Genomic DNA, 19230 nt, shown 5'->3' with positions numbered 1-19230 from the left:
TGAAAATTATCCTGGGGGAGCATGCCCCCAGACCTTCCTATAGTATTTCATAGTGCCTACTCCTTGGCCTGACCACTTTAGAATTACTTCCTCCTGCCCTGCACTTATACCCGTATCATTTGCTAAGTGCACATGAAATACACAATAGCATGGAGTCACTAATGGCATTGTTTGTAACCAACAGTCTTTTAATGCATTACACTGGCCATGTTACTATAATTTAATGAAGGAACAAAACATGATACACCGTTAACTAGTTAGAATTTCTTACATATGTGACTGACTATAAATATGTGCGATTATCTGCTTTTCTTCAGTCGCTTACCATGGCTAATAATGAGAGAGCAGTTTCAGATGGACATTTTTTGGATGGAACAAGATATGGAGCTGCCAAAGTCAAGAGGTTTTCTACCAGCAGATATGGTATAATTGGATCTGCTTTTCTTGATTCTACTCTCATCCAAGATCTAAAGAACTTGGTGCCTGGTAAAAGAGTCCTTGATATTGGATGTGGAGCTGGAAACTGGTGTGTTACTGCTGCTCAATATGGTGCAAAATCAGTAGATGGTTTTGATATACAACCAGAGATGGTGGAACTGGCTAAACAAGCTACTTCACACTTGGACATGGTCCACATACAAGTTGGAGATGCTGCAGATATGCCTTATGGTGATGATAGTTTTGATGTAGTTCTGAGCTTCTTTGTTACCTGTAATTTACCACCTAATGGATTTTCTAAACACTTTCAAGAGCTTCATCGAGTACTGGTACCTGGAGGAAAGGCTCTCCTGCTTATACCTACTGACTGGTCTCACAGTAGATTGTACACAACAATCGAAGCCAATTCAAGCACTGTCAAGAGTGAGATAGCACAGATTCTGTCAACAGTTCCTAAGTATCCTACCACTTCACAAGTCACTGAAGCATTCAGGAATATTGATGATATTCTTGTTACATGTTTTGCAGTTGATGACAAGGGAGAGATATTTAAGGTCACAAACACCAGTCAACTCTTTCATGGCCAGCCAATATGGAGGAAAACTGAAGTGATGACATTTCCTAACTTCTTCTACAGTGAACAGTCATCTATTGACCAGTTTGTCACTAGTGGATTGTACATTGAGAAAATTGATAATCATTTCACTGAAGAAAGATGAATTACTTACAACAAGTCAAATCCTGCCATTCCACTGAGCATAGATTATGCCAAGCATCCAACAGCTTTGGTTTATCATGTGTCAAAGCCTTTATGAATACTATGGAGTTCTTTACAATTTCAACTCCCCTCTTTAGCAAGTATATGGTATCGTACAGTGTATAGTAATACAGTGTAGTATGTATACAGTAAGCATTTATCTGTGTAACAGTTTTAGCTACTTGACGAAAAAAATGTGTACAGCCAGTAACTATTTTGTGTATTAATATAGTTAATAAATATTTTTCTTTTGTTTTTTAATCTCATTTATGCTAGCGTTGTTTAGGGATATAAATACTGTAGATGACTGCATTCACTTTCAAATAATTATCATGCTCTTATCTGGAAATAAACCACCAAAGAGGTGTGGTTGGCCCAATTTCAATTGAGAGTCTCCATTGTTGTAGCTTACATGGTATGCAAGTGAAGTATATTATGAGATGCTCTTGTGCACCTGTAACCTCAGTACAGTGTGATTGTGAGGGCTTTTGACACCATGCAGTGATTAATAAAAATAAACAACATGTATCTCTTTCCTATGTACAGTGCTGAAAGTGAAATTCTAAATAAGAATATAAATACTAGCTTATATTAGATTGCAACTAAACTGTATATATCCCAGTTGTAAGGGATGTGAGGGTACAGCTAGGGTGCTCCTGGAAGCCATTTTGATACAAAATAATAATAGTGTGAGTTATAAGCATGGGTTATAGCTGTACTGCTATAACTCATATGATAAGTATATTGAAGATACAGCCTTAGACCTAAGTCAATTATATGCATGCTGGCATAATAGATGATAAAAAGAAGGAACAAATACTGTCATGCTAGGCAATGCTATACCTGTGTGTGGCACCTGTGCATGCACTGGAGTGCATATCATATCAGGGGAGGATCTAGGATTTATAAAAGGGGTGGGGGCTAATTCAAGGTACTAATCTCTTGGGTAGAGGTGTGCAAAGCACACTTCCCAGCATGCTTTGCATGCTGGAACTAGGGGAGTCTGGGGGCATGACCCCCCAGGAAAATTTTGAAATATAGATGCAAAAATACTGCAATTTGGAGACATTTCCACATAAAATTCATAATACTTTCTGCCTGTAGATATTTTATATACTGCCTTTAGATTACTAAGGTATGGCTCTCTGAAGCATTTTGTTAATGGAAAAGTTTGGGTAGGTACAGACAACCAAGTACACGATGCACCCTCTCACAATTGCACAACACTGAATAGGTGCATGTTAGAATAAGAATGTTGAAAGTGGAAAATTTTGAAATTTGAACAATACAAGATTGAATCTGAGAGCATTTTCAATGGAAATTGTCTACCTGGATTAAGTATTGCCATACATATTAACTACACAAGTAGATGAATGAAGCACTTTAAACAGACCAATGCACTTCATTGTATGTATAGGTGCAGGTAGATTTGGAAAAATTCCATAACAGAACCAACTATAATTATGCTTCCAGTGAATGTTCTATTAGAGTAGTTAGCTGACTGCTCTATTAGAGTATCTCGATCTTGTACACCTCCAATGCTGATCCGGGTCCTTGTTGCATAAACTTTAGCATAAATCCACTGATAATACCTTGGAAAGATGTTTATAAGGTGGTTTTATGAGTATTTGTATTATTAGTGATCATCTAATTATGCTAAGACAAAATGTCAATATAATACTCAGTATAATTATATTGATCAAGTAAAGCCTAAAAGTGAAGGGGGGGGGGGGCTTCAGCCCCCAAAGCCCCCCCTGGATCCGCCCCTGCATATACACACATTCCTCTGTTGTTTGTGATACATACGTAGGAGATATGTTTGCTCCATTGAGTAACTTATGTGAACTATCATCTCCTACACATGCCCCACATGACTGAAGAAACATCACCTCATTTAAAGGTTATTAGTCAAGAGTATTAAATACAATATAATTTTTTCACTATTAAATTGCATACTCATGCAGTGTTATGTGGCATAAAGCCTAAAACATGATTTGCCGGCAATTGTGCCAAAAGTACAATGGGCATATTGACTCAGCCCTTATAATGAAAGAATGTTATGTGTAATCAATTTGCATTATATAGAATAAAATAAATATTGCATGTCTGTATGCATGGTGGGTGGCTAGTCACCCCATCCACCCCACTATATAGGCATGGTCCATATGGATCAGCCCTTGATAATAGTTTCATTGTGAAATTGTCATATATACACATATATTTTATATATTCAAGCATATGCAATTACAAACACTGAGCACTAAACATGCAAACATTCATAGTTGATTAAGTGTTGATGTTCATCATTCAGATGACTAGTGCATGTTTCATGTTTATCACTAAACTCTTGAGATTATTTTTGATGTGGGTGCAGAATCAAGGTAAAAAGTTCTTTAAACAGCCAAGGGTGCAGGCATCCTAGTTTGAAAAGTATGCTATATCAAAAGGGTGGCAGCCAAGAAATGGCTGCAGTGATATTAATGTTGATTAGTTATAAATGAAACAGTTATTTATTCCTTTCAAACACCTACATGCTGTTCGTAGAACCTACAAGTGATAAATTTTAGCTGCTACAATCCAATCAAAAAAGTGCCATTATAGCTTTTTTTTTGTTTTAACAGTTATTAGCTACAGAGAAAGCTGATTAAAAAGAGTTCAATACTTTGTTCATTAATTTTATAGAACATTCAGTTTCTAATTAATTTGTGATTTAATTCACACCTAATTTAGTACACAAGTAACACAACTCCAGTTCTTCTTAAGGGGAATAGCTGAAAATTCTGGCATATTATACCCATAAGGCTGCAGCACATGTTGCTGTCAGACCTTCAGTGCTGGTCATTGTAAAGCTTTAATAACAATAATGTACAATACTGCAACTGACTTTGGAATATTTGTCTCCCAACCATCTCTCCGGATAAACCTGTTTTCACAGTACAGTTGGCAGTGGTAAGTAGAGTCAACAACGCCAAGGTATAATTATGAATGATATTTGTTACCAGATCTTCAAGTAGTGTATGCTGTATTAGAACTATAATGATGGATTCATTATCCAAATACTTTGATGACAGAGGTAATTAAACTGAAGGTCCTACTGTACTTTGTTTTTACAATAGCTGTTTGGTTACTTTACATTTTATCATAATTATGACACAAATTTCCATGCAACAGCACCCTTTCTGTATTCTGTGAATACTATCCCACTATAGGGACCTGTGAGAAGGTGTAAAGCCTGTGAATACAGGGAGTCAGAAACATGTTGATAAAATGTGAAGAATGCATAGCCACAACAGCTGAGATCTGATATCTTCTCTGCATTCAACCAGTACTTAAACATTGACCTCTCTCCAGCAAATGGTTTTATTCTGTGTGTATATATGGCCAGGATGTTTTCATGGTGACCTACTGGTAACAAAAGGAATTGCATTAGTAGTATATAGTACATATGTTTTGTTCCATCAGAAGAAGACAGTAACTGTGTTATAAGATTATCTACATAACAGAATTCATAGCCCATCACAGTAAGTGCTTTCAATTTGTTCCTTTTATTGCTTAACCACATGCAAGCATCAGCAATAGTAGCTATGTAGCTTCATTATGTATAATATTATAATAAGTTATTTTAATTATATCACAGCAGAAGTAGAAAATCTTAGTTCACATGGGTCCGAGGTGAATGCTGATAAGACATGCCAACATTAAACATAGAATTTACAACCTGTAGACACCAGCCTATTATGCTGGCATAATTTTGAGCATAATAGGTGTCTGAAAGCATTGAGCATAATGCTAGCATAATAGGCAGAATAATTGTCATACTGTAAGCAAAAATGTATGCCACAGAAAAAGTTGACTTACCATAATAGAACAGTCAATGCCACTGATATGGCATTAAGTAGTTATCTGACACCACTGTTAATATAGTTTACAATGTAGCCAAATTCTTAATGCACAACGAACACTTTTTACATTTAACCAGTTGTTCATAAGCCAAAGTTTATCAGTATCCATTAGAAAGTAGCAAAACATCGGAACTGTGGCAAAAATTTTGAGCATAATAATGAGCATAATAGGCAGCACTGCAGCATAGCATAATAGGCAAAATTAAAAGCATAATAGGCTGGTGCCTAACAACCTGTAACACTGCTTGAAGGTTCTTATTTTACTAAATTGGTAAGCTGCTTTACTGTATAGTTGTACCTAATTGTACTGATAAGTAAAATATCTGTAACTTTAAGTATATATGGAATATATTGTTTTACTCTTTCAGTAAAACATCAGTGAATCCGGATTTACTGAAAAACTACTAAAATAACAAATAATTAACTGTTCCATATACTGGACATATGTGACTGAATTTTGGAAAATCACCCATATGGGCGCACGTGAAATAATTGGAATTTTAATGTTTAGTGGGTTGCTAATAAGAGCAGCTAGGGCACAGTTTTGAAAATATTTCAATAATTTTCTTGTAATTTAAGCTATTGAGAATAGTATAAAACCATAAACAAGTAGTCAGTAGATTTGCACTATAGAGTTGTGTGATTTGATCATTAAATATTTTAGGTGTCAAATGCGCCCATATGGATGATTTTCCAAAACTCGGTCACATATACCATTCTAGTAAACTAAGAAACTTCAAGCAGTGTAAGTAGGTAATAATTGTGTGCTGTATACTAGTATCTTATAGGAGTTACCATTTTAAATAATCACTGTTTTAAGTCACCAACTTTCATAGCCTCACCAAATTATCATCTTAACATGTATTATGTAATATTATAAAGTGCTGATACATACATACACATAAGTTAGCTACAAACAGATACAGGAAAAATAGTTCTGTTAAGTCTTTAGTCTTTCTAATACTGCCAGGTAGTTTCCTTTCAATTGTGCACCATGCTATAAAGAAAATGGATAATGGTTTAAATGCTAACAATCTAATGTGATGCAATACTTACCTTTAGCAGTCTAAACAGTTGTATGAACTTCATCCAACCCACTGGATCTTTTGCACAAACAATGATGCAGTCTTTGTCTTTAAATGAGTCATTTGGCTACAATTACATTAATACATTACCACACAGTTCAAAACTGTAATGATTACCTTGATAACAAGTCCGAATGATGTTGGACCTGATAGTGGACGTTTCTTTGATTTCTTGGATGCAACATAGATGTTGTGTGTTGAAAACTTTGCTACCAGTCTTTGTTTATGTGTGGGCTAAAAATCAACAATAGATTAATTTAAACAACACAAGTAGTTACTCATAAAGTTGAGAGTACAGTCTTAAGACAGTCATTGTAAAGTGGCTAGAAAGCTTTGGAGTTCAAATTTTAAAGGAATTCTAAATACCCGTAAAATTAAACTTGCAACATGTCAAAAGGATTATGATATGTACTTTATATCCTTAATGTCAGTGTGATTGCTCTATTTGGGTATAAGCATTTATAATTAACTGCTGTGTATATAATTTTCAATATAAGTACCACTTTCATGAGGTCCTGTACACAAATTGCTACTTGTTTAATATCATACCATTTTATATAATTTTCCCACAATATGTCAGCATCACAAACATTTACACTGATGGAAAAGTAAACAGGAACAAACGGGCTTCCACGAGACTTACATATATAGGTCTAAATACGTAACATGCGAATGATTAGAGCACTACCAGAAAATATCTGGTCAGGTTACGAATGTCTATAATACAATTTCTTAGAGTCTTTTCAAAGCTACATGTGCCATAGTTGTATTCCAGAGAACAAATTTTCAGTAGAGATCTGCAGCTGTAGATGACTTCCCTTGTTTCATTGCTTTTAATTTTTATGAATGCAAATTTTTAAAATTTTTTCCTCATAACATTATTTCATTGTTCAAACATAATTAATGACTGGTGAAACAAAGGAAAGCATGACACCAGAGACATATTATAAAAATTAATTCCACAACTGAATGCACACACTGACTATCAATTACTGGAAAGCAAAATGGTCATTCCATTTTGTTTTCAACCATGTTCCACCAACTATACAGTTTTACAATCAAAGAATAATACAAGAAGCACCTCTCCAGTCACTACGGAAATTATGGAGGATTGCCATGATAGCCAGCACTGAAGCCATGACACATTACCGTGAATTAACTAGCGGAGAAAGAAAATGGGACACAAGCAAGGAGTGCACTGTACTGCTGTGGTTGGCAAAAAGGTATGTCTCAGGCCAATGCAGTGAAGAAATCAAACCTGTAGACTTAAGCATGGTTGAGTTTTGCTTGGCTGAAGGAATCAGTCAGTCATTCAGGCAGGCAGTTAGTCAATAGAAAATTCAAATTTCATAGAAACTTGTTGGAGGATCTGGGGTTACTCTATAAAGGCAATTTTTGGGTTTGATAATGCTTAACCAACTCTGCAAATCCTTTGATTCTCCCATACAATGGGATAAAATCATGGATGTCAATGGACCTTGAATTCAGTAGTACAACTATTTATTAGTGTTGTCCCCTTGTGTACAATTTGTACAGTACTCTAACCTCTGGTCACATTTACATAACAATGTCATGCAGTTTGCTTACGCTCTGTTCTCCTGGTGATGTACTGTAGATTCCATCATGCATATAAGTGTACACTTCTTCATACCACTTTCCTTTCTTCAGTACAGACATGGTAAATGTCTCTTTTGTGACAACATCATTTTCGGCGAACCCACGAACCTCCTCTTCCAGCTGTCAAAGCAAACATAGTATCCATGACACATTTTAAACACTAGTATGTAAGCAATATACAGTAGAAACTTATTATGTATGCAAAAAAGACTGCTTAACCACTGCATAGTTGGATCTTTTAAATGGCAATTTTCACACATTGGTAGCCAGTCACAAAAATTTGCCCACTCAACTTGATCAAAACAGTATTGTTTGGGTAATACAAGCCCATAAAAAATTCTGAAAAAGCAAAAATCCCCCCTCAAACTTTGGATGGTGGAAATCCATGAAAATGTCCCCTAAAAATCCTGCTATACAGTAGTTCATAGTGAGTGTGCCTTTTATTAGAGTAATTGCTTGTTGTAATAGGGTAGATAAAGCACTTATTGAGAGCACACTGTACTTGCATTGCTATAGTGTAGAGCATAATCCAGAAATTCTCTTGTAAAATCTTTTACAAAACAAAGTTTCATGAAATTTTGCTTCCACTCACTTAAGTATGGCCATCATGAATTAAGCTCTCACGGTTTTCTCCAGCTTGCAAAATGTGCACAAGCTTACATCTAGGTTGCACCAATTACAGTGGAACCTCAGTTACCTGAACCCCTTGGGACCAGGATTGATCCACAAGTCTGAATCACTGAAACTGTGTATAAATAACTTAAAAATAAAGAAGAAAAAAATTAAAATTAACAGTTTTTCAACAGAACAGTCACTACTCTAATAGAGCAGTCATTTCCATAGTTCGGTTAACTGAGAATCTGGATAAGTGGGGTCCGGATAACTGAGGTTCCACTGTATATATTCCAGCACTATTTTGCACATAATGGTTAGCAAATTCTTCAATCATTATGCCACCGTGATAGGAATGATTTTATTGAATTCTCAATTAGGGCTGCACCGATTCCACTTTTTACCGATACTTCAAATACCAAGTACTCAGCTGGGAAGTATCTGCAAGTACAAGTACCGGTACCAAGTACCTTAAAGTAGCTACATCATAGTACACACATTTATTATATAGTGCCACATTTCATGGTATTCTTGTACACGTTTTCAGTATGGTTCATGTTTATACTGAATGAAGTATATAGCCATTCAAGGTTCACAAAGAAAGAAGTCACTGAAATGCAAACCAGTGGATATTCCAGTATTCTTCTGGATAATATCATAATGCATAATGGTGCTTATTCTAATACTGAAACATGTCACTTCTACCTGATTGCTCTATTAGAGTTATTGACTGTTCTATTAGAGTATATCGATCTTTTTCTCAAGCGTTTTCACACGTAGGTTTCAATATAGATCAGTAATTTTGCTGGTAGTTAGCTATTAGTGTTATACTTGATGCTTTTAGGCGTCCACTATGCCAGTAAAATACGAACATTCTCCATGCACGTGATCAGAATCGATATGCAACAATATAATGGCCGATTCCGATACTTCATGAAAACAGCAGAATTGGCCCGATACCGATACCGATACTAGAATCGGTGCAGTCCTATTCTCAATGCATGTGAAAATAATGAGCATACAATGTATCACAACAGCATTTGACTTGAAAAGTATTTCATTTATAAGATTGAAATACTCTAATAGAGCAGTCACCCACTCTATTACAACAATCAGAAAATGCTACTACACTCAGCTTTTACTACAAAACTTTATCAACTTTTAGGTGCATTCCAAATCATTGGAAAGGCATTGGAAGGGTCATATTTCCAAAGGATTTTTTGGAAAGGTGTGGAAACATGGCCTTTCCAATATCTTGGAAAGCATCTGAGAGTTGATTGTTTTTTTGTTTTTTTTTTGTAGTGAGCTTGATTTTAAAAACACAAGTTAAAGTGTAAACAGCTAGGCTTCAGCATTGCTGAAAAGCATAACATGCTATTTTCAAAGCTTAATTGGCTCAAGCTTATCTACAAGCAAATCTTTCTGGATGACTTACCATTGAACTAGTCCACAATTGATGCTTGTCAGTCATTCCTTTTAGTACCAACCTTGAATTGCCTTTCTTGGGCCACAATGACATAATATCCTTGACTAGTTCGTGATCTTCTATGATTCGCTCTACAGTACAGTTACAGTTACTGCACTGCATGTAACTTATCATGTTTGTATTTACCTACTCCAATGTCATCATTTGCTTCAAACAATGTTAAATCTTTGTTCGTATCAATTTTCAATTCTGATGCTGCTAGGAATATCAGTGCTAGTGCTGAGATGCTACTATCCACTACAAGATTAATACTGATTCCTTTCCAGTCTTCTACTGTAACGCTTGTCTATACACAACAACAACAACAACAACGTTTAAGCACTATTGGATACACACGCCATTATATAATAGTTGAAATACTGGTGTAAAATTAATACTGTGATGAACAAAGTGTTGTCACAATATATATTTACAAAATATCTTACCAAATATCCCTTTGCTTTCTTTTTAAGTTTACCATCCTTCTTAGCCATATCATTGTGAAGGACTAAAATTGATGTACGTACATATATGGTATACTTCAACTAACATGTTATATTTACCAGCTGGTACTGTAAGCCATTGATAAGAAGTAGGATCAACCTTCAGGGACCACTTTTCTCTCTTAACTGTCTTTGTTGGCTCTGGAGGGACTTGTTCAACAGGTTTCTGTTCTTGACCAGGTGATTTAGCACTATCCAGACCCACAAATTGCAGATCGGCTTGGCAAGATTGTGACAATGGGGAATCTTTCATTGACTTGAACCGCTCTTGTAGTGGTGAAACAGGTTTATCAAGACCAAGTTCGTTGATGTTGGGAACAGAGCTTGTGCTCAGGTTTATCACCATACTATTAATACTACTGAGCAGAGAGTTTAACTCTTCATCTTCAGGTTCGTCTGCTTTGTTGACCACATCAGTCAAAGAAGCAGATCTTGGGGGCGAAAAGATATCCCAAAAGTGCTGAGGTTCACCACCTTCACATACTAAGTGAATGACAAACTCATTCAATTTCTTAGTATGATACTGCTTGATATATTCCTAAAAGAACAATAACTTTGCATGTGTGTAGTTTGTTTGTAAACTGTACCATGACAGTATGAACTGAGCTCTCCACATCAGCTTTACTGCCCGTCCACAAATAAATCTGTAGCGATTATAATTGTCAGATAAATCAGAGAAACATACAGATACTCCTTACCTCTTTAGAAGTCCATATTAATATGATGTCACTGGAATTCACATCCTAACAATATTGTAAACAACTAAAATATGTCAATGGCAGTATAAATAGCTCAACATACATTTTTGGAGAACCGATACATCTCTATAAAGTGATTTCCTTTACACAAGTAAATGGAGTTAGAATAATACTCCGGAATCTATAAGAAACATTCAATAAACCAACCTATAATAGTTCTTCACCTCATTACTACTGGTGTGATGAGGATAGTCATTCTTGCCTCCAAGTAATGACCAAAACTCAGGTGTTTCTAATCCTTCAGCAAGCAGCACCGGTAAACTACATTGTCCCAATATTTATAATTAGACACAATATTTATTGTGTTTACCTATCAGGTGGTCCAACTTGACTGTTTATTATCAAGGCACCTCTTCTCTCTGCTTGTGTACTAAACTGTCCACTCCATGCATAGTGAGCGTCTTCTTTACACAAAACAAATGCGTGGGTGGAATTAAGGGAGACTGCTGATGGTGTCACCTAATTTATACACATATGGATTAAATTGGACATTAAAATTATTGGTGTACTGACCTCTATTGTTTTGGTACGTAGTACATCATTTCCAACCACTTTGTACAGGTGCACATCAGATCCAGGCTACACATGTATTGTTTTAAATATAAGGTAATAGTACATAGTTACATGTTAAAAGCTATTTAATGTTGTAGTATAGTTACTACAGTAGGACTTTGATTAACTGAATTTCCATTATCCACACAGAATGTGACTGTTACATTAGAGTATTTTATTTAGTTAGTGTATGTTCTATTAGAGTAATTCAACAGAGTATTCTACAAAGGATCTGTTAAAAGCTGAAAACTAGTACATGTGCAGGTGTTTGGATAATGGAGATCTCACTGTACATACATAATATGCTTTCTCTACACAATACAACTGCATCTCAGTTGCCTCCTCAATAGATAATGCTCAACAGTTGCAATTACAGACCAAGAGACAACAGATAGCATGAACCATTATGTAATTAAATGGTCATACCTTGGGATCACGAATCAAACACTTTCCTTTGAATAGGTTGAGAAATTCTTTTGTTTCCAATCCTTGTGGGATTACTATCTGTAAAAAAATAACAAGCAAAAGTTTGCGCACCAAATAAGTGCAATCTCAAAGGGTGTTTTATGATGACCTCCACCCACAAAATTTTTTACCTCCACACAAAAAGCTCACAAAATTTAAACTACAAGATAAAAATGTTTACTACTCACCAACTCAGGTTTAGTCATCATCTTTTTGCACCATTCCACTGCTGTTACCAGAACACTATTGCCATGAAGTTCAAAACTAATATGGGAACCAATCCACAGGAATACAGTTTGCCAGCGTTGATACTTGAACTCCACAAGGTAAGCATCACTCGATTTGAATTGTCCCAATTTGTCCAATGGTAACAGGGATTGTGTACTTCCTTTCAGCAACCAGATCTATAAAACACAGTCACATAATTACAAGAGGAAGTATGGTATGCAAGTGTGCCATCACAGTAGGCAATTTTAAGATTACAAATATAGTGAAACTTCGCCAATAGGGCTACCTATTGGACCTGTGATAAGATTATTAGCAAGGTGGTCCTATTACTGAAAACCTCATTAATACGGCCATAAAACATAGTGGCCTTATTATCAAGGCTTTTAACAAGCCAACACCAGGCTAGTTGTTATAACAGGAATTTGTAATTGGAGTAAATACACTATGACTATATAGTATAGTTTCTTCACAGTGAAAGGTAGGAGTATACCATGAGACATAATGTCTGGTAAAAACATGAAGTATATTGTCAGAATAAATTAGGCACTTAGGAGCAGTGATACCATGACTGTTAGTTCAGCTGGCCCCTTTATTGAGGGAATATTCTGTTCGTCTTACCAGTTTGGTTCTGCAGTATGTGGCCACTGGCCTTATTAATGAGGTGGCCCTATCAATGGAATGGTATGACAGAAACATCTGGACTTGATGAACCTGGCCACCATAACAAGGTGGCCTTATCAATGAGGCGGCAGCTAAGTGATGTTTCACTGTATAACTGTGTGTATACTGTATGCTAAGGCACTTCACAAATGACTGATCAGTTTCACTAAAATTTGATGGTAAAACAATATTCCAGCTAGTAATGGTGTGTTTATTACACTTGGGAGTAGGGTACTAACTAACCTTTATCTTTCCAATAGCTGGATACCTCACGGTGTGACGCTTCTTTTTAGGCAGAGATAACTGTTCCACCTGAGCAGACATTTGCATATCAGCATGCTGCCAGCAGCAAAGGTGAGCAAAAAACTCCTTGGTTTCTCCATATTGTGTAAGCATTATAACAGGAGCCCACAGTGGCTGACTATTCTTGGTCAAATATACCTACAAAAGTCATCACAAAACATGGATCAAATGTCATGACAAGTTTGTCCTACATTTGCAGCTTCCCATATAGCTGATGGTTCACTGTTCCATATTTGTGGCGTTAACCAGATGAATAGTTTAGTGGAGGTAACTAGCAGTGTAATATCAGTGCCTTCCTCTTCCAAATGCAGCACACAAGATTTCATCTCAGTAAAAACTGCATCTTTGTACCTACAGTATGATAGAAAATATACTGCACTACACACCAACATGAATGTTATGTAAAACTTTTAATCTACAAGGAATCAATTTATTATATTTTAATTATCTGCTACCTGAAGAGCTGAGGTTTCTCCAGAGCATCATTAAAGTATGGAACACTGGGGGTGGTAAGCTGTATGTCTCCCTTGAATACTGACTGGAAGATATTTGACTCGTGCCCCTCAGTTTCTCTGTAGACTACTGGTCTACCAGGAAGAGACTGGACTAGCTTACCGCACCAAGAGTATGCTGACTTCATGCCAGAATCCTTAGCCTTGTTACCCATCCATAAATATATGTGGTACTTCAGTGGCCCAGTGTCTTGAATCTGCAAGAGAAATATGGGTGGTTAACAAAATTGCACAGAAAAAAAACTAGATTTCATATGTTCAGAAAAAATCTATTGGTGGCAAGGAGAAATGATTTGCATGGATGACACATGAAATGCTACTGTTAAAATTAGAAGGCAATTGCTTACTTGCAGAAGGATATAGCATTCTTCACTGGATAATTCCAGTGGAAGCTCTTCTGCTGGCTCCAGCCATGAGTACCATGTATCTTTGATGCACCAGATATATCTACTCCTTTCTTGAGAAAGAATTTCTCTAAATGCTTCTGGCACCCTGTAGTCACTAAGCTTAGGTTCTTCAAGTAGTGCATTTGCTCTCTTAATGGCTAAGAGCTTGTGTTCATCAAGTTTCTGCTCATAAAGTTTGGTCAAACGTTCTATATTGGCAGAATTCATGAATAATCCCAAAGCCTCAGGATCGTGTTTCTTAAACGAAGCTCTTTTATGAGACAAAGGAGAGCCCAAATCTAGAGCACGCCTTGCTGCTACAGGACTACCTGGTTTGGTAGCTAATTCAAGAGGAGACATTCTCCATTGTTGTTTCTTAGCATCTGCTGACAAAGGAGATAATGGCACTTGTTCTTGTGCTTCACCTTTTAGTCCATCAAGTTTCAGTTTGTCAACGTTGTTGAGTGAGCCCCTTCTCAGGGAAGTATTAGTGATCAACTTTAATGGTTTGACTTCATCATCTCTTTCTTCTTCAACTTTAACCGCTTCTTGTGCTGTGGTTTCTTGTGCTGGTTTTGGTTTCAGTTTTGGCTTTTCCATCTTTGGCGGAGGTGTTACTTTATTTTCATCAATTGGTTCACCAAACATCTTCAATTTTTCCTGAATACTGTTACTTTTCTTCATTGCTTTACCCCCAGCTGGTGATGAGCTTGCCACTGTTGCCTCAAACTGGCCACTAAGCCTTCGGACCATGCTTTCTACAGGAGCAGAGGCTCGGTTAGAAACAAGAGTGCTTTCCTTTTGCTCATGCACAACTTTAGGAGCAAGTTTGGGGGTTGATTTTGATTGTGGTATTATCTGAGCTTCTTCAAGCTTTTCCAATGCAATATTGGAGTCTGAACTAGAACTCATATCTTCTATGTTCAGTTCATCACCATCATTTTCGTTACCTTCATTTAATAGCTTATCGAGATCTTGGTCAATTGAATCAGATAGTGCTTGTAAATCTCTATGGATGGCATTTACTATGACAGGAGGAAGACCAGTATCATCATCGGTGGGCTGTTCTTTTGATAGCTGTTTAGGACTATCTACAAAAGATGTGAGGTTAGCACCAGTGAGGCTCTCATCTGCTATGTTCTTCTCTTCAGGATACAGGCGATTAAACTCAGTTTCTCTTTGCTCTTGTAGGGCTTGAAATTTCTCAACGTCTTCACCAAACTGCTGGAATTCATCAATCTCCATCGGTTTGATGCCAAACCGGTCCCCTTCAGTTTCACTATCAGTTGACTCTGGGGAAGAATCGTAATCTAAATCTGATGAAGAAAACGATTTAACAAATGCTCTTTTTCCTTTCTTGTCCTTCTTAAACTCCACTTTCACTGTCTCTACAAATGGAGCAGAATAGGCAGTGCTTGCCCTGTCACGAGACACAACTGCTTTCTCTACTGAAGGAGGACCATCTTCTTGACGGCGTTTCTTCTTCTTTTTCTCCTTCCCTTTAGCCGAAATTTTGTTTAATATAGGTTGATCATTACTGCCTTGCTTATTATCTTCATTCTTAATTGTTAGTAAAGCCTGAGTGACAACATTTTCTGTCACAGCTTCAGCTACTTGTTTTACAGTAGACTTGCCAAGATATTTTCGTGGAACTTCCTCACTCAGTGTAGGTAATTGTGTTCCATCAAAGACTTCAACAGCGATCGCCGTCTTGTGGAATTCTATTTTCTCTTCCAAGGACATCTTTTTCTGAGGTTGTGGAACATCATTTTCCTTATTGTGTTGTTTCTTTTGTGGAGGCGGTGGACTCTGAGGTTCAGCACTTGAGCTTCTTTTACGTGAAAACAGTCTCTTCAAGAAACTTTCCCTTTTTGAGCTTTTGCGTTCAAAATTTCCTTCCCCCAGAGGAGCATCTTCAACAGTAGCTTCAGTTGGTTCTTGATTTTTGTCCTTCTTAGAACCAATTCTAAAGGTTGAGAAAGTAATCTCATCTTCAGTAGGTTCCTTGAACACATTTTCAGTTAGCGGAGAGCGAACACTTTCCTTCTTAGTGCTAACTCTAGAATGCACGCTCGAGTGCCTACTATGTCTCAGAGATCCTGTTGGAAAATCCATGTCCATGCTAATGTTCTCAACTTCTTCTTCTCCAGCAAGAAGTGGTCTTAGACCTGGCATCATCTTTGCTTCCTACAATGTATACATTAATACCCTAACAAAACAGAGACATTAACCAACTATATAGACAGTATGAGCTGTATGTAGAAGGTGTGTCTGTACAATAAATGTCTACACATACTTGTTGAGTTTGAGCCTTGTTCCATATTTCATCTCTCTTGGCCTCCTCTGCTCCTGTCAAGGATGCTTCAAATTGCTTCTGCTTTTCAATCTCATCTGGAGACTATAGGAAAATAATATGATACTCAGCCTCACCATAACTAACAACTGACCAGTTCATTATCAGCACTGAAGTCCTGAACATATAGTGTGGGTGAGGTCTGAAATTGTTACAGTACATGGAATATAAAAATCAGATCTATCATAGTATTGAATAATTGTACATGCAAAACTTGACCACAGAAATAAACTGCATTATATGGTACTATTACATCATTCTTAGATCATGTGCATCGTTTGAAAAACAAGATACACATATATATGCTGTAAAAGTCAGTATTGAACTTCTGGTTAGAATAGTACGTATATATAGTCATTGTACCTGAGTAGCTTTGAACAACATTTTGACACAATCTTCCTGTTGATTCTCCTGTGCCAAGTCCAAAGGTGTTAATCCTTCATTGTCAATAATTGACACATCAGCTCCTTTAGTCACCAACAGCTCCAATGTCTCAATCTATGAATTACAACTTGTTACAGACAATATTTAAATAAAGACAGGTGTTATACTTGGCCTTGTTCAGCAGCATCATGTGCAGGAGTTCCACCTAAGTCATCTCTGTCAATAACTGACCCACCATTATCCAACAGCCATTCCAAACACTCCACCTATGTAGACACAAGTTTTTAGGGCAATATCTTACAAAAACTCATGTGTAAGGTTGTACTTACTTGACCACTAGCTGCACTAAAGTGAGCAGGTGTTGCACCATCTGCAGCCTTCAAGTTCGCCATCAGTTTAGCATCCTGTATCATCCATTTGACACAGTCCAGCTGTCCTCCTTGTGAGGCAGCATGCAGTGGACCCATCCCGTCCGTGGCCTCCATGTAGAGATCACCATTGCAGTGTTTCGCCAGCCACACCAAGCAATCCAAACTGATGGGTAACACTTGTGAAAACATCTCAACCACTGGCATGCAGTTAATGAATGTGTGTGGCACTTGACTAGTGTACACTGAACACTTATGGACTAACCACAAACTATTTTGTTGTAACAAGCGTGGCTTTCATTTGTAAGTAAACATGTTTGCATGGACAGTACTAAAGCATCCCTATTTGCATGATTTTAAAATAATATACTGGAATTACTGGATTTAGGTACTATTGACAGAATACTTACACAAATAATAGAGTAAATACATACCTTCCTTCCTGAGCTGCAAAATAGGTCGGTGTAGCACCATGTACAGTGACCTCATTAGGAACATAATTTTTATTAACAGTGAGAAGCTTCAAGCATGACAGATGATCTATAAAAGCAAGTTGATTAGCATCATCTCAAAACAAATTGATAAGCAATAATACTCAGTATTAATATTGGTAAATAAAAGCGTAGATATTTTTCATACAGTTTGCTACTCACAAAGATGAATTAAATCTTACTAATATATGTATCTAAGCCTTATAGAATTATCTAAAAGTAAAGCTAACCAATTAAATGTGGTAACACCTGCAGCTATTCTAACCATCAACCAATAGGGTTTATTAACTATCCACTACATAGCTGTAGGGAAATTTGTCAATTGTAAAGTATACGCCATCCGTGTTCTAGCTAGAGTTTGGACTCCAAAGCTTCCAGTTTACACACTAGGGAGCAAGACTGACCTCATCACCATCTTCTTTACAAATTTGTCCCACTGCAGTGTTTAGCAACCAATCTTAAACCTTCGCTATCGCATAAGAGTACCTGCTAAGGCTGCTCAACTTTTTCTTATTTTACCTAGACACGTCATGACTATACATCCAATGTTAGGTAATTCCCTAGCATATATGTAACCCTATACAGACAGACTTAATGGGTTGTACAAACTGGTTGTAGTTCATTTGCTAGTGATTGACCACTGTTGTGCACCATTGACCATCACATTATACAATATTTACTGCACTCACAAATGGAATGTATTTCCTTTTGGGTTTCCTTAATGTTAGTGTTATTATAGCTCAGGAATGACTGTATAGCTATGTGTGGGGAGAGCTGCATGCCAGCTAAACTTTACAAACTCTCATATGATAGCTACCTTTGTTGAGCTATGTGAAAATAATAGTGACACACTACACACACACTTACTATGTGCAGCACAGATATGCACGGGTGTGACATTGCTTGTGCCTTTTTCAGATGGCGAACACTCAACCTCCTCCAGTAGAAACTTTACACAACTGGTACGTCCAAATCTGCAAGCAATGTGGAACACGGTAGCTCCTTCGTACGTCCTATCATTAGCTGCACAATTCGTATTCGTTATCAAATATCGCAAACAATCCAGTTGGCCTTTCGAAGCAGCATCGTGCGCTGCAGTTGATCCACTCGAAGAAGCAGAATTTGGAGAGACGCCGCTGCGATTCACCAACCATTCCAGGCAGTTGAGTCTTCCGTATCGAGCCGCGTAGTGAATAGGCGTGGCACCATAATCGTCCCTCTCGTTGAACACGCCGAGATCCTTATAGGCTGTGGACAAGCAGTTGATGTGCCCGGCCTTGACTGCGGTGATCGCTGGGTGTGCTGACTTCTCGCACTTGGTGCAAATATCGAGCCTCTTCTTGCGAGGCATGACTTGCGCCAATCCGCCCCTTAAATCAACTATACTGAGC

General features: G+C 37.2%; 1 protein-coding gene across 1 annotated transcript; it reads right to left on the bottom strand.

Moving 5' to 3' along the window:
• Positions 1-5943: 5943 nt before the first annotated feature.
• On the bottom strand, positions 5944-19229 carry LOC136241712 (uncharacterized). The gene is made up of 27 exons (XM_066032984.1): positions 18707-19229; positions 17783-17888; positions 17310-17514; positions 17148-17246; positions 16960-17094; positions 16691-16738; positions 16540-16641; positions 14205-16430; positions 13801-14054; positions 13537-13696; positions 13286-13483; positions 12343-12558; positions 12116-12193; positions 11651-11716; positions 11448-11596; positions 11302-11398; positions 11181-11258; positions 11078-11122; positions 10967-11023; positions 10440-10917; positions 10323-10384; positions 10024-10183; positions 9847-9968; positions 7770-7919; positions 6300-6416; positions 6154-6249; positions 5944-6094 (listed from the first exon to the last, which is right to left on the bottom strand). The coding sequence occupies exons 1-27, from the start codon at positions 19188-19190 to the stop codon at positions 6038-6040; spliced, it is 6045 nt and encodes a 2014-aa protein (XP_065889056.1). The 5' UTR covers positions 19191-19229; the 3' UTR covers positions 5944-6037.
• Position 19230: the final 1 nt, after the last annotated feature.

The sequence above is a fragment of the Dysidea avara genome, chromosome 12 (assembly GCF_963678975.1).
Source record: "Dysidea avara chromosome 12, odDysAvar1.4, whole genome shotgun sequence".
In the NCBI taxonomy this organism is placed as follows: domain Eukaryota; kingdom Metazoa; phylum Porifera; class Demospongiae; order Dictyoceratida; family Dysideidae; genus Dysidea; species Dysidea avara.
The sequence above is the reverse complement of the archived record's forward strand: the minus strand, read 5'-3'. Positions and strand labels throughout refer to the sequence as shown.